The 17,577-nt window shown below is 36.2% G+C and overlaps 1 protein-coding gene across 1 annotated transcript in view; it reads left to right on the top strand.

The window, feature by feature from the left end:
• LOC109855858 overlaps nucleotides 1-17,577 on the top strand; it is a 109,590-nt gene that overhangs the window by 48,125 nt on the left and 43,888 nt on the right. Inside the window, exons 2-3 of the mRNA XM_020430521.1 lie at nucleotides 15,222-15,682; nucleotides 16,903-17,140. Of these exons, the coding sequence (XP_020286110.1) occupies nucleotides 15,222-15,682; nucleotides 16,903-17,140 (699 nt within the window). The remainder of the gene's footprint in view (nucleotides 1-15,221; nucleotides 15,683-16,902; nucleotides 17,141-17,577) is intronic.

Genomic DNA, 17,577 nt, shown 5'->3' with positions numbered 1-17,577 from the left:
TCCAGAACAATTGATTTGATTTGATTTGGCAAATTTTTGTTATCTCAACAAAAACTAATTTTTCAGTTTAGACGAAAGAAACAAAAAATCATATTGTTTACACGAACGTTTCTCGTAAATAACAAGCATAGAAAACACGATGTACGATATGACCGTTGTATTGTAAAGTTATTTTGTTTGATATTTAATGAAATATGTATATATATATATATTACATTACACATAGTTTATACGTGTTTTACATAAGAGTATCGATTTCTCCGAATTAATTAACGTAAAATAATTTGCAAATTTTACGCTCAATTTAAGATATCAAAAGCGCCGCTGGGATTTATCAGTAAATGTGCGGTACATTTACGAGCGAAGGGCTATGTTTTCGTTAAAATTTCGACATGCACACCTCTCTCATAATTACCGTAAATAAGATTTGCATCAGTTATTAATGGCCAATATCATATTGCGTTTCATTAATTCCTGCTCATCAGTCATAATTATCTGGTAATATATGGACGATCGTATTACCGTTGATTGGCAATTATTTTCCGTTGACGTTTTTAAGAGTTTTACATATTTCATTCCCAATCTTCGTTATCCGAAACCTCATTTTTCTTTCAATATTACACTCTATCGCAATGGTATCACGCATCACGCCTCATGCATATAAATATATCGTTCGTGCACGTGACGCTTTATTTATTTAAATAGAAATATAATATATCGTGGAAGTTCAATGAGAACACACACAGGTACACAAAGAGAAGAATGAGAACAAAACGTTGTTAGCAAAAGAATAAAAGTTTGTTATCAAAACAAATGTCGAAACTCTTCGAGCGGCAGAAAAGTCCGCAATTTGCGATCGAACTTTCAAAGTGTTTTTTGTTCGTCAAGAATAGCGGGAGTTTTGCAAAAAATGAGACTTTGTGACGCTAATTTTTTTTTTTTTGCCGTAATCCGAAACGGGGTTTCCCTAATGATCGTACTTGCTGTGGCGTATTACCCGTGAATTAGTACGCCAAGCACGGCTACAAAACGTATTTGGCGCTAAATAATCACAAACCTACCCCAAAACACAGCCGCAACGGCCGCTCGGCATTACCATAATTCTGATAAGCAAACAGTGACACATGCAATTGACGTAATTGCCGACGCACGTAACGATGGCAGGCGTCAGTTGCAAGTAACACTGCACAAAGATTTCAAGTTTTTGGTAATTAGAATTTCACGCTGCGACATTTGCAGTAACATTTTCCGTTTGTCGTTCCCCCTTTCGAATAATTGGCAGTGGACTTGTTTCGAATCATCACTTATTTGTAAATTAATTCTCTTAAATTATACAAGATGGTTTTTCAAAACAATGTATATACAGTTCTCCAAGAGATTTGTTTTTTGTTTTTGTCAAATCTCAATTTTATAAGTTTTAAATTTGTTTTTAATAAGTTAACTAAAACTTTTCTGTTAACAACAGTTTTTTGTTTGAAAACTGCAACGTGAATGTTTCTGTCGTTCACACGTGAAACACGACGCAATCTTGATACAACGTATCCGAACGACGTCGTAACGATATCGTGTAAAAAATCGTACCGTCTAAATGGACTTTCAGGACGGATGCAGACCTGTGGAGGAGATATTTATTTATCAGAGCTCGTGCGAAATTTTCTTCCCGACAAATGGCAACGGTGTGGCACACGGTTCCACAGGTCGTTCCACGCCATTTTATCGCGGCTGTGTGTCGACCTCGAGTTTCCTTCCTATAAATTCTCCGCACGTATGACCGTATGTCGTGGATGTCGTAGTACGAGTTTTAACGAACGTGATCCGGACAGTTATATTGACACGAAGTTATATAACTAACATTACCACTTGTAAATCTCGTTTATATGAGATCGATCGGAGAGGAGGTGAGTGAGGTTTCATTGCAACGTAATGTCGTTCACTCTGTTATATAAATACGCTATTAGGCTATTAGTCAGAAACAAAACAGAATGAGCAAGTTTTGTTCCAATTCCTAGAGACTTTTATATCGAGTGTAAAACAAAAAACATTTAAGCGCTGTCTATTTAGAATATTTGAAAGTGGTGATCTTTCACGCGTATAGTATATAATTTTTAATCTTTCGCGTTTTTTTATTTGTAATTATTTCAGGTAATATTTCTTTGATTTTTTTAGAATGTACTTTTTTTAAATAAAATGTACAAACGATAATTGATTTTGTCAAAGTTTCTTTCGCAAAATTAGCGCGAAAAGAGATATCTCAGAGTCGAATCACAGAGTTTCAGAATGCATTCGCACAGTCTGAAATGCGGGCGGATGTAGTTGCGATGAGATAATTCCTCTCGTCGCAGAGAACCCCACTAGTTCTAATTGCTCAGTCAAACGCCGGCATTTCTCCTCATTATGTACGCACTTCTGCGAATCTGTGTGATTGCGAGAGAGTTTCGGATTGAACCCCACTCCGTTTTAAAAGAAGAATCATTCACATTTAATAAATTTGATTAAAATTTACAGAGACAACGCGTACTTATTTGTATGAGACAAACGAGGATAAAACAAAGAAACATCGTGTCGTGTTAAAAGCATTTTCGCACTGCTAATTCCCGGCTTTGCTAATGCGTCTGAATCCTTTTTTGCTCAGCAGTGTATTCGTTTAAATTTTTTTTTTTTGCAAAAAGTTGTTTCTCTTTGCAGAGCTCTTGCTTTAAGTAACTCATCGTAACCTTTTTTTTTTATCACTTTTTTTTATTAATATATATGTTTAAAAAACTTCAGAATATGTTACATCATAGGTTATTTTCACTTGTCTCATTAAATATAAATTATATATATTATATTCTTTTAATTTTTGTGTTTTTTAATAAAATGTTGTGTATTATGTTAAAACTTTTTATACAGTAGCTACAAGATAACGTTAATAATAAAAATTATCTACAGTGATTATACTTTTCGAATAAAATAACATTGAAAATTTCATTTCAGAAAGAAGTGTCGCATTTGCACGACGCGTATATACAAGTTTTCTCTCTCTTTTTCACGTTGCAAATTCATTTTCTCATCAAGGAGTGGGTTTAATCTTAGATTATCTTCTACACAAATAATAAAACGCGTAAAATAACAATGTAAAACTTACCACAACGTTTACAATTTAAATGTAATTCTCTGTAAATTACATTTTGTTTTATATCATTTGAAACCTTGTTTTTTTAAATCAACTTTATTATAAATTCTCATCGCAAAGTTTCTGCGCCAGGTGAAGGACTTCGCGATGACGCATTTATTCTACTTCTGTGATTAGCCAGGCGGTTTTCGAATGATGCATAAGAAACAATTACAGAATGTATTATCTTAAAAGCACCGCGCAGTTCGCTTCATTAAGCGTAAGACCGTTGATTAATGTCGCCGTGTAAGAAACACGAGTAACGTAACGACGATGAATTAGCGAAACCACGCATACCTCTGTTACTCGACCTGTGGTAAAATAAACGTGCTTTTATAGCAACAAAAAAGACTAAGAGAAACCAGAGAATAACCGCATTGTTAACTGTGAAACGCTCTTGCAGTTTTGCCTGTGGCTCGCGCCAAGAAACTTGCTCGCTACGTATGCATCTGTCGCTCCGGTCGTGACAGTAAACTTTCCTGGTGTGCGATAAGAGATACTTTAAGTTCCAAGTGCTTCCCGAGAATTGTGCGGGCGTTTACATACTCCACCCTGCGAGAAAAGAAATTTCCCCACTCCGAGCGACAGAAAAGGGATGTAATTTCGGCGCGGAACATATCTGATTAGGGCGCGTTCGCCTTTTTGCCGCTCGTAGAGATTGTACCCCGGTGCAATTCGCAGAATTTCCTTTATATTACACTCGAGTTCTCTCCCCGAGATGATCGTTACGTGTTCCAAAGTTCTTGGATAATCCTCTTGCGAGCGATCAGTAAGAAACCGTAAGAAAATAAAGAATAAAAACCTTTTATCATTCTATTATCAAATAAAAAAGATACGTTATCGCATCAATATCTGGAGATAAAACGATTGTAACGTGAGAATAAAATCGAGGATCGAATTTTGTTGCGTGTTGTGATACGCGCGATGAGAAACGTAACGGGAAAATAAACTCTCCGTTGGTATTATATTTTACGTGACAAAGCTACACATCACACGTTATAATTAGTTTAAAAGCCGCTACGTCAACTTAATTAGTATCTCTTTATACAATGGTGAAATATATAATTGGCGCGTGAATTAGTATCACCAGGTACACACAATGTTTTGATATCAAGCAAGAAGCGTCCTTTCGCATAATTTGCTAAATTAGAAATTATTACGACGAGCTAATTACCTGAATGATTATGATTTAATTACACCGTTGCCAACCATTTCATAAGAAGTAATATTTTAATTCGGCTAACACACGCGAGGATTACTAAGAATATGACATTAAAGCATACTACGTTTTATTAAATTGCACGAGTGTAACAGGAATGAGAAATAAATGATAAAAATGCGACTGAATATGCAAATTTAATTAAAAGAGTTTGCACTTATATGCAAAACGCGTGTTATGCGTGTTATCGTTACAAGCGGAACAGTATAATTGATTATAGTTTGTGAAATAATTCCATTGTCAGTTTTATATTTTATTATCTATTATTATTTTATATATATTTTCATCCCCACAATTGTCAAATTTTAGTTTTAATACTAAATAATTGTTTTTAAATAATTCTATTATTTATTCTTAACTTTTGAGTTAAACCAAATATTGAGTTTTTGTTGAAATCCATATAAAATAGTAAAATTTTGTTTTGCTTTATTAATGCGTAATTTTTTCGTATTATTTTCAAACAATACGAAAAAAAACAAATAAAATGTGAAAAGTATTACAATTATCAGAGGATCACTTTTCCAGTTGAAAAATGCATCGAGCACGATAGAAAAGTCAAAAAGTCTGAAAAAGTCTCTCGGAAATATACATAAATGTTGGCGTTTCTACTTGTAGTTCATTTTATGAAAAAATTACGGTTAAAGAAAGTCAAGAAGTGAAAAAAAAGTTGAAAGGAAAAGAGTACTTTAGATGGAAGAAGAAAAATAAATGTGATATTAACTGCGGAAACTCAATTGGGAGCGACGCATCTGTAACGTAACGTAGGACTTGACGTGAATTGTGCTAGCTTTTCTTCGCTTGAGGGGCTCGCTATATATGTGTAAGTTTAAAACATTTCTTTGAGCAAAAGAGAATGGTAACACATTCGGGCTATATGTTTCAGCCGGTGTTGGCAAGAATTTTGTCGCATTTACACTTCTTTGCGTGCGTGAAAACTTTCAGTTACTTGAAAAGTTTTGTTTATATGTGTTGTATAGCGTTTGATCTATTTTTCTTCTTTCCAGAAAAGTTTAGAGCAACCGACAACTGATTGTTGGGGTGCGTAATTTACGAATTAAAACTACTAATCCGTAGAAGTGTTGTAAATAATTTACATTGCAAAGTCAAAGTTTTGTCTTTTAGAAAACCAACGTCGTACCAAACAAAAAATGTTTTTTGTACAATACATTGACGTAACAAATATTATTGTTGATATCAATAATTTTATTGACTCTTTTGGAGAAACAAAATTTATGGTCGTATTTTTAACGTTATTTATAATTTTTTTATTTTTTTGTCATAAAATAAAGATGCAAATTTTCTTTTAGTAAGTTAACGTGTAATGTTTTATTTGATAAAAACTCACGTATTGTGTACTCGCGAGAGTGTACATGACGGATAAAGAAATTAAAGAGGGCATACTTTGTATTTTTCGCGAAATCAGAGAACGAAAATCTGTAAAAATACATTCAAGAATGATGCGCTCGTTTTTTATTAGACGTTTTTTGTCTCCAACCGAGTGACCGCTGAGCGGTCACATTTGCTATAGAGAAAAGAGGCTATAATTCTTTCTCCAACAGATTCCTGAAATGCTTCGGTGCTCGCACCGGACGACGAAAAGAAGCCAGCAAATAATAATTTATATTTCTCGTGAGCGAGATTGAGCCGGAGGACTAAAATTGTCGACCGGTATCTGTCGTTTCGCCCCGGAGCGGTTGACGTGCTCTACGTGCTTGGGGAATGAGAGGAGGAGGAGGACGTGGAGTCAGTGGTGGAGAAGAAGAAGAATCGCTTTTGTGTAGCAAGAAAAGAAACGAGCCGCTGCAATTTTAGAATTCGAACATTCTCCTCGTGATATTCTCTCTCGTGCACGAAATCGAGACTAAAAACATAAATCTACGACTATTCGATTTACAATGCAACAATAAATTATTTGAACCGTTTGTACAATTAAATATTATAGAATAGGTTTTTTTTGTGTTGTAAAATAATTTTTGTTATCCACCTAGAGTTGTGTTAAAACTCAAACTTGCAATGTCTCAACACGTATCAAATGTTTATTTATTACACAAAAAAAAACAATGTTTATCGTACTTATGTAACAAAAAGTGATATATATTTTTACAATTACTTCTCCGATATTTATTATTATACAGCAAGTACGGTCGCAAATACAATTGAAACTGATCCAATTTAAAGCGATCTTTTTTTTTTCTGATATTTTGTATTTCGAAAAGATACATAAAGCGAAGTAAATATTAGTTATATATATCGCGTTTTCGATATTACGACGTTTCGTAAACGCAGTTCGCGTACGAGCTACGAGGTAGAAGTTGCCCCGCGGATGGGATCGATAGCACTCGGAGAAAAATACGGAGTCTGTGACGCTCGAACGGAACGAATCGAAAAAAGATCGAAAGTTGCAAATCCTTTGGTAGGACGGGATACTGGCTGGGAGCCCGCGGCCTTAAGGAAATGTCCTCCCACTTGCTTGTCCTGGATGCCGATTTCCGGCATGTTCATGGATTCCCGCGCGCCGCGCTATTCTCCCGTTTAAACTAGCAAAATACGCGACCTCGTGAGACTCGAGAACGAGAAAGAGCTCGCAGACGTATTTCGGTACTCGAATATCCTCGAATTCACCAATACGTTATTTTACCCGATATTAAACGCGCACTCGTCTCTCAATCGCGCGATTACAAGGGAAATATACAAAAAAAAATATATATATATATATAAAAATACCGTTTTGTGTGGATACTTCTGTTGTACAGATCTCCGAAATTTCAACATTTCCGCTGCAAGTTACATCTAATAAACATTTTCAAATATATTCGGAAAATATTTGCGTGACAAAAAAACAATAGTTTTTTTTTCACCCACTATGTGCAACTGTAATACAATTATATTATGTATTATGGTTGTTCGTTATTGACGAAGATAGACTAATCACGCATCCTAGTTTTTATATACATATCATTTTTTTTATTATTTCAAATAATCCATGTGTGCGCAAGGAATATGGAAATTTAACGTTGCATATTCATATTTGTTTTTTTTTTTTGTAAATTCATATTTTTGCCTGTGTAGTGTATTCTAGTCTGTTAAAACAAACACACGTATATTCATATGTTTCTGCCGGAGAATGCTTGTTGCGTGCAATTATTTAGTTTTGATTGCTTTCAATCGCATTGTGCAACGTAGTCCCGTAATCTAATTACTTTTTCGAATAGTCGAGTTCTTTCTCGAATATTCGTTGAAGCGTGTTTTCGCAAAATTTTCAACCTCCGATGTAACTACGCGGGCTTGCATTATTGACAGGCCTTCGAGCTACACTAGCTTTACTGGAATGAATGTTAAATCGTTAATGATGACGAGACAAAAATATGCAACGGTTTTCGAACTGATAATCTCTTCATACATAAGACATGTCACAGAATCGCAATAAAATCAACATTTTTTTTAAAAAAGCTTCTTTGTCATCAGAAATGCCTACTTTTTAATTGTTTATTTTATACACACAAAGATGTCTCATTTTCACTAACGCGCATTTGAATATCTCGGAAATATATCTCTTGGGACTTTTAGGTTGGCAAAACGTAAGTACGTTATTTTGGAAATGTTGGAAAATCGTTAAAAAGTGTATACGAAGCCCGAACGGATCTCTTGAAGGACGAGATAGAGCGGGACGTGTATCATCTGGTCATAAATCCGTACTGTTCGCGTAGCTGCTGTATTTTCATCGTGTCGCATACCTCGACCGCAAACTCAGGAAAGATTTATTTAGTAAGTGATTTAGCGACAGCGACCGGTTCTGTGAATCGGTCAGAGAGACTGAACGATCAGCGCGCACTGCATTGATAAAAGAACTGAAGCTCGGGGAATTGCAATTGGACGAGGGATCGTGTTCGATACCCAAGGAAAATATCACGTGTAGAAATATCGCTCAGAAGAAAATATCGCTGTTCCGAAGAACTGACGTTATTCTTACATGGCACCACATAAATTCTGGTCGATATTACTTTTGTAACTCTTCGCGAAAGCCATTGAAATATCGGTTGTAATCGGCGGGTTGCGCCGAATATAAAATTCGGGTCTTTTAAATAATTTTGTTGACGAGCATTTTTATACGTCGTAAAATTTACCAATTTTTCTGATAATAAAAAAATAATATATAACGATCTGTTACGTACGTAAGGAGCAATTGGATTTATGATAAAAGTTTATATATAATCCCCTATAGGTGCGATGCCGCGGAAATGTGTGTTAGCGAGAACACGCGATGTTGCCTTCAAACTTTGCCAACAGAAGCAATGAAATTGGAGCATAAAATGACTACTACTACATTACTTACTTGTGTTTTGCCGCGGAAGATAGATTTCAGTGGGGATTATGCACATGAGTTATTATCGACAAAAAGTATTTTATATCGAAAAAAAGTTGTTCGAAACTTCAGGTGAGAATAAATCTCACACAGCTTTTATATACACATCATCGGATGGAAGACATTAACTCTACGTAAAATGACATCGAAAAACTAAAAACCTTTACAGTCTATGGAGAAATTTATGGAGAACGAACATAATTGATTTATGCTTGGTAACATTCGTGGCAAAAGCACCTCATTTAACGGCACATCGACTAAAGTTTTAATATATTCACGTTTAATATACAATTTTTTTTTTTTTTTGGACACACAAAGTGTCGTTCAATATCGGTAGGTAAAATGACGCGTTTACGCTCATTACGCGCCATCATATCGACGTCTTTTTCCCTTAACCTCTTTTTTCTTTGCTAATGGATGCTATTTGATGATCCATTTGGTGGGATGCTTTTTACTTCTTGGCAAAAACTAAAAAGAAGTAATACGGTATACGGTGTTCTTCTCAAGCATCGTAACACAACTTCCGGAATTGCGCGATAAATCTAGAAGGGAAGAGCATCATTGCCAAAGTGTGCGTTGTTAAAGTAATTTTTGTTCTCGGTGTTTTTGTTTTACGCGAAAGATGAAAAACATATCTGCTCTCAATGCGCTAAAGTGATCTATTGACGTGATATTATTTCGAGCGTGAATCTTCTTCATCTTCTTCTTCTTCTTCACGGTAAAAAAAAGCAAAGAATAAAGTTGCACCGATAAGTAACACTATGTTTTAAGCAGAAAAGATAATAGAGAGAATTGCTGTAGGAAGAGTCGAACGCGACCGAATCCTGAGAAGAAAAAACTATCAAGCCAATCACAAGACTTGTGCAAAAAAAAATATGTTTTTCGGATTGTCAATAACAAACAAACGCTAACTTTATTATATGAACAAAGGGCCCGCATCGTGTGATCTCATTTTACGGTAAACGTGAGACAGAAATACGGGTCGACGAGCTCGATGAGCTGCCGACCGTGTGAGCACAATTTTATGTCAACGATCCCCTTCGGGACGAAGAAAACGTTCGCTTAATAGAAAGTCGATTTAATAGAGACGAGAAGTTGGATATTTTATCTCGCAAAATTATTGATTGACAGTAAAATTAAGTAAATAGTAAACCTCGCGCAAGAGACAAAGTCATGTGTGTATTTTGCAACGGCGACGCGTAAAATTCTTTCACAACAAATAATTATTTATTGCTTCTTAGAAAAAATAAAAAAAAAAAAAAAAAAAACCAGAGAGAAATTACCGAGACCGTCTACTTCGACGAGCTGTGTCGCGCAAACACTGTGTGTGACACGTGCTATAATGAGCCAGCGTTTGTGATATTGTCGCTATATCTATGCATATTTATTAATCCGCCGCTCTACGTTTTTTCTCATTTTCTTCGTTTTTTTTTTTTTTTTTTTTTTTTTTTTTTNNAANAAAAATAGTNTTTTNNNTTATACGATTTCTTATTCATGTCGTACATATATATCAATTTCACCAGGAAAGCAAAATATATGTAGGTATACGCGATTTCGTTCGTTTTTATGAAATGGAAGTCAACTTACAAGATTTTGTCTTCTGGCTGTAAACGTGAAGACATATCTGCTGTTATCGCGTTTTCTATTCGATGGCGATGGAAGGTGCAGGGCATCGTCTCGCTCGTTTTTGCAAAGATAGTATTCAAGAGCGGGAACCGGGAACGGAGGAAAATGGAATTCTTCGTGGGTTTCCTATTCCGGGGGGAGGCTATGGAGGGAGGGGAGCATATACGGGCAATACTACTTGCCGATGTACACGCGATTGCTATATACACATGTACATACCCTACGTGTACTACGCGCGCATTTTCACGAAGAGAAATGCAGGTGCGCGAGAAAACGGGGATATTATATACTTACTTGAGGAGCAAGTGTGTCATGCTCTACGTGCGCCCAACAATATTTCGGGCTTCTTGCGAACGAAAATATACGTACGCGACGTACTTAGTTATTCAAAGCGATAAAACCGTAAGATATTTTATACCCGTTATATTTCATCGCAATCGTTTCACTTCTCGAAACGTACATCCAGCGCGCTTAATATCGCGATTCGCCGGAAATCTCCGTGCACAAGGCTGCTTTGCATGAAATCACTTAACGATCTTATTTTATCTCTTATTATTAATTTTCTCCCGTGTTGCGAGCTTAGATATAAGCTATATATTAAAACTGCACGAATTGTCAAGAAATTATCAGACGTAAGACAATAATGAGATTTTTTTTTTTTATGTAAACAGACTTCCGCTGTATATAAAATGAGAATATATGCGTTAATAATGCTTGTTCTAAAACGCAGGTTTACTTTTTGATGAATACGCGCACATGTTTTGATTAGTTTAAAATAAAAAGTGAGATAAAATCTGTGAAGAGCAATTTTTACGCAAGTTTTGACATTCTTTTTATTTTTTCGGAAAAGCATCGGACATATCGATTATCAAGATTTGCGTCGAGAAGTATACATTTTTTATAAGAGATGTATAGGTCTAGAAAAATATTTGAGACGTTATCTGGAACGCGAATTCGGAACTGTGAGAATGTTTTCTCGATTTGTCATCCGACGGATTTTCGCGTATCACGTATCTTTTGCTTTCCGCAACCTAGTGCGAGAAATATAAATTCTGCGCGGCTAACGTAGTGCCCCATAGGAATCGGTGAGTACAAGTAATCGCAATCTCTTACACAGTGTTGCAGAATCACGCACATAATTTTTATTCTTTCCAAATCTGTTTTTACATTGTATTTGAATCATATTTCAACAATACGTCAATATTTGTTGAATTTTATAATTATTTGATTTGATGAAAAATTAATTTGCGCTTTTAAAACACAAACAATTCACAGTGTATGGAAAAAGTTTGTTAGTTTTTCTCGCGTATATTTGATTAATATTTAATCACGTTGCCGTGTTATACTGCTGTTGATATTTAACAATTGTACACGGTCAGTTTCATTTTGTATCATCGTTCTACCGTGCATTATATTAAATTTTCTTTTATACGCTGAATATTGGTCAAACAGCAAAAATTTTTTAATTTTACGAATTAATTTACACATGAAATGAACTTAATTCATGCTGGATCGTGCTATTCCAAAGGGACTACTCGAGACGTGCGCATTATAAAATAATCAACCCGAGAGAAAACTTGCCTTTTAACTTCGAACGGTATACTTGTTCGAGCTTTACTTCATCTTTGAAAATTCACAACACTTTGAATATATCGCCAAGTTGCAAAATTATATATTTATGCTTTTTAAAAATCAATTTTAGCAAAGTTGCTTCTGTATTTTTTCTTAAATTTACATAACAATGTAATGTTATGTAAATATTTGTAATGCGATATACGTACACACAATGAAGAAAATAAAACATATGTGAGTTATTTTAAAAATTAATAACTAAGAACTGTTTTTTAATGTATAATAGCGAGAGAAATTTAAAGTTTACTGCTAATTTTAGTTTATGATGTATGTTACGTCATTATATCACAATGGAGGGCACATCAATGTATTGTTTTTGTCTTGTGAATTTCCAAGATGAGATGGAAAAAAGATAGATTTTCTTTTTTGAAAAAAAAAAAAAAAAATGATGGCGTAGACAACGCGATGAATGTCTCAAGTGAAAAAGGGATTATCGCGGGGTTACAACCTTCCGCGCGCGAGAGAGAGGTTGGTCGTACGTAGTAGAACACAACAAGAAGCTAGAAAATTGTTTGCCGAGAAACGGAAGGACAGACAGTTGGGCGAGAAAGAGAAAGAGAGAGAGAACGGAGAGACGCTTAGCAGAGGCGAGGATCTGATTTACTTGCTGCAGGTGGATGTAGATTTCCGTCGTCGTTGGAAACCCGACGCCTCTGAAACACGATGTTGCAGGAAGTCTCGAAATTCAGTGGTGTAACCCTCTGATTGTGCGACCAGTTTGTCGAAATCTCATAATGTACGATGAAAATTGCGCGTCTGTAAATAGAAAACGAGACAAACGCGTTATGAGTTTGAAATTTGTCGAGCAACTATTTTCGGTTGGCAATTTACACAAAAATATGAAAGTTCCTTTGTTTGAAATTGTTAGAAATAGTTTTTACACACACACACACGCACAACATATTACTCTCAGTAAAAAGATGTCATTATATAATAGTAATCAATTAAAAATTTTAACTGTGTTTAAAATTATTGTTGAGATAGGTAAAGAAATGACATGGATCGATTTGTACAAAACTTATGGAAGAACATTTTTATCAAATATACGTAAGTTCGCGCAAGTGTAAAAAAATCGATACTTTCAACTAATTGGAACATCTTTATTTTTTAGCGTGAGAAAGTAACGCGAACCCATCGATTTCCGCATTTTATCGTAAATTTTCTCCAAAGCAACGGCAACCGGAGAAGGCGGAATATATATACCGAATACTCTCTTCAGAAAATGAGCAGTAAATGGAGCGAGTGCATTTTGACCTTACCGGAGTGCGCGGTTACACTCGATAAGAACTGCGCAGTCTTTATCTAGTTGAGTCTAGAAATCGATAACGTGTCGGAATGCGTAAAATTCAATATTTATGAGCCGCATGAATAATCGCGGAGAAATAATTAAGCGCAAGAAACTCCGGTTTCTTTTAAAAAAAAAAACGCGGTCGCATTCAACGAGAATAATTTCTCAAAAAAAAAAAAACAAACATTTAAACAAAGCTATTTTCCCGCGCCTTTTTTTCTAAATTACACAGAAATTTTATTTTTCTCTAATTGCCATGTGTTAAGCTAATTTTAACTGGAAAAATTCTATTTCGATAATAAATATCTCTCAAAAAAAAATATATATATATACTAATAGTTGAACTTCATTTTTAAGTGCACGGAAAAGTATTCTTTGCTTAACTTGCTGCTTGGTCGGGAAATACCATCCCGAAGATCTCTCTCTTTCGTGAGTATCCTAGACCGAAGTGCCGGGGATGAAAGCACTCCGGACCGTGAACTTACCTTGTCACACCCTGAAATCGCGCGACGAAGGGAAAACCTTTTGTAAGACGTCGACTTAAAAATTTGCGAGCAAGACTCTCTCGTGATGCCAGACACGACGAGAGAGCTTCTTTTTTTTTTTTAGTAAAATATGAAGGGACTTAGCGACGCAATGGGTAGTACAGTTACAGCGTAAGGCCATCACGTTTTAACCTGAAGAGGGAAGAAGCCATATTTACTATCGATCTCTCGTGAAAAACTAAAAGTAGTCTTCTACCATGCTCTTCGATGTCTCGAATGAAACAACACACCATATATATATATATATATATATATGTATATATATATATCGTCAAGCTGTTGCTTCTCTACATTCGTGATATGATACACGTTCAAAGAGAAACGGACGCGCGCGGTCCGCGAAACGTAGAGTATTGTTCAATTATTGCGCGAACTATTTTAGCTTGAATTCTCGCAGTGCGTTTAGCGCTAAATGTCTGTCTGACATTCATTTTACGTTTGTATATTAAAAGGTATTCATATCAGACGAGCGGTGTGCACTGCGAAATTAGACAATGATATTTCGCATAGATATACATATGAGTTAAACTTTTGGCTCGTAAAAGCGTATCGTATTTAAAAGAGGGGGGGGGTTTGTTTAATTAATCATTAAATTTAACGTTATCTCTCTTAACAAATATATATATGCGAAAAAGAGAGCGTTGTATTTAACGTAACATTAGCGGCGCTTTTGCGACGGTCTATGTATCATCGGATACGCGGCGGTAATCAATTCGATAAAGGAGCAAAACAGCCTATAAAAAGAAACGGTGGAGATACAAAGGCCGGCGCGGGCGCGCTCGTTAAATCAAGGCGAGAGCATTTTTGTCGCGAATCAAGTTGCCTGGGTTTCCCACGCGAACGACAGTAGGCGCTAAATCTCGTTAGTTACCGGGCGTTGAAAGCTAAAAACAAAAAAGAGAATCGCGGGGAAGTTAAAAAGGCGTATATACGAGAGAATTGTTCGTGTTGCGTGCATTTTCACGAGTGGAATTCGAACATTCAAACCAATCGCACGGCCTCTCCGTGCCGCTATTCGTATATATCGGTACGCAACTCGATCGCGTTGAAACGAGAATCAACTGTTTTTTTGGAGGAAAACATATCTTCCTTTCATTTCCCGACATGATTGAATACTGCGACTAATTCGCACGAATTGTGTCGTGAATCTATTTGCTGAAAAAACTTATTTGACAAGAAAAAAGTGCAAATAAATATTATTATTTTATATCCGTAAATATTATATATAATCTATAATATATATAATCGCTGTATTATAATACAATTTTAATTTTTAATTATATTTTGTTTTTTGTTAGAAGACCAAATGTTTTCGAGAATTATCATATTTCCGATTTTTCCGATCATACGTTATCGATTCGAGATAAAAATGTTGATGATTTGAAATGTTGTTTCAGTTACCGGAGCGTCCACGGGCGAGGCCGAGGATCCGCGTTGGAGCACGTACAGCTCTCGGAAAACGAGTCGGTCCTCGTCGTCGCGATCCTGGCAGTCCTCGAGTCTGGAGCACGCGAGGGAGATCAGACCCTCGAGCGACAAGCTTCCGGAAACTACTCCTTGGAGCGTAGACAGATCGAGTCCCGGAACTCGATCGGACTTAAGTTTTCTGGGAACGGTGGTCGAGAGGTCGTCCGAAGAGGACGAGGACGGGAGAAGGAGGATGACGACGCAATCACTTGGAGTCAATGACATCGTACATACGGAAATCACACGCCATAACCCGTCCATCTCTTCCACAAGCGACGAAACGAGCCAGACAGATCCGTCCAATCGGATTCCCATCGAATCGTCGTTCACGCAGTCAGCGATTGGCTATCACCTTGCGACAACCTCGCCGACTCGTTGGAGCTTACACGACGTAAATCGTACCGAATCTCTCTAGCTTATCGAATTTCTCTAGATAAGCGATTATTTGATAATTTGGTTATAGGCTACAGAGCTTAAGCATTCCGCGCGAGTTAATGTTGAACTTTGAGATTAGTTTTTCCTCTTGCGCGCGTAATTTATCTTTCAATTTCACGGTTAAAGCAATTATCACAGTGCAATTACAAGCGCGGAACCGATATCGAAAATCGCGACTATTATCTAAATTAATTTTATCGATTAGTAAGATCGCACAAACATTTCTACAAATTGCTGAGTCTTTCTCTTTTCAAAGAAAATTATTAGAGTCAGATAGAATTTTCTTGAGTTCAAGTCACAAGCACTATATATATCAGGCAATTGAAATATATCTGAAACGACAGATAGACAGTAATGTTACATCGCGTTTTGTTGTTGTTAACCATCTATGGACCGAATTTCCCTTTGGTTTCTATCCGCAGACAACTTGCAAGGTATTTATTTTGACATTTCAGGTTGGTGCTGCCAACCGTCATCAATATTGTTATTGATTATTTCAGAGGCATTATATAATTAAGACGTATACATCATCTTGTGAAAAAAACTAAAAACTATTTGGTAAAATGTGGATATATTAGCTTGTGACTTGAAAGTTACACGGGCCCATAGAGGGTCAACACAGGTTTTATTTCTTAGAAGAAAAACACAAATATCAAACGCTACCTCTCATTGTCGCGCATAGTATTTGTCGCTAAATATTTGTTAGTAGACACGCACTAAGATTCTTGGAATTAAACATCAATGTGAAATTCCTTCGCGCAATATCACTCATATCGTAATAGACGTAATTATTCAGCGCCGTTTCCAATATCGTAATGCAAGCGATAACTATAATTTAGCGCTGTCGCAATACCAGTTGCCCGAATCGGGCTTTCATTTAATTAACGATCTGATACTCCGGCATTAGAGGCTTATTGTCCATTGATCGTAAATTTTCAATCTTCTTGATCAGCTGAAATAAACTCGACGCGCGCGCAGAGATCGCAGAAATATCTCACAGAGAGACTTTCTTTGCTCCGAACTTGGCTCTTAAAAAACAAAAAAAAAAGATTAAATTGCAATATTTTTATTTATTGTTGTCGCGTGATTTAATAAAACCGAACTCTCGTACTATGTATTTCATACGTAATGTAATTTTTGCGTATAAATTTAAATGTGACTTTACAATGTGTACAGATAGTGCCGACGACCGTGACACGACTGTCGCCCGAGACGGTCTCACGCTGGAAGTTGAAAAATACGACGCCGATAGAGACGTCTACGAGAGACGTCGCGATGCCACGACGCCACATGAGGCACGTCCCAGACAAATGCGAAAGGTTTCAAATCGGGGATCCGGCGAAGCAGGAATTTTATAGCCCGCATTATCCCGATCCGTATCCGAACGAGACCGACTGCGTTCGAGTTTTGGAAGGTAAGTCTCGCCGCGCGTTAGAAGCAACAAAAAAGTATTTCCTTGAAAAAATGAATACTTTGCAAGAAGATTCTCTATTTTGTAGAAAGTTAAGCATAAAATATTTGTTTGAATATTTAAATAAAAAAACAAGCGTCAAATCAACTTGATTCGTTTCCGTTTTGTAATAAAAAAAATGTAACTCTGGCATGAAAGAAATAGATTTTGCATTAAACCGTACAAACACAATTATTTAACAAATTATTTAACAAATACAATATCTATCAAAAGAATAATCTATCTGTGCGAGAGTAATCTCGCGTGCTAAAAATCCGGGTTTATAGTTGTGGAGAGAGACCACTGACGTTTGAATTAATCGCGCGAGAGATAAATAATTTATTTATGGGCGATCGTGGCTTGCGTTAAACCGCGACTATCGCAACAACGAGGAGAGCAAT

The sequence above is a fragment of the Pseudomyrmex gracilis genome, unplaced genomic scaffold (genome assembly GCF_002006095.1).
Source record: "Pseudomyrmex gracilis isolate BER0280 unplaced genomic scaffold, ASM200609v1 scaffold_100, whole genome shotgun sequence".
NCBI lineage: Eukaryota > Metazoa > Arthropoda > Insecta > Hymenoptera > Formicidae > Pseudomyrmex > Pseudomyrmex gracilis.
The sequence above is the reverse complement of the archived record's forward strand: the minus strand, read 5'-3'. Positions and strand labels throughout refer to the sequence as shown.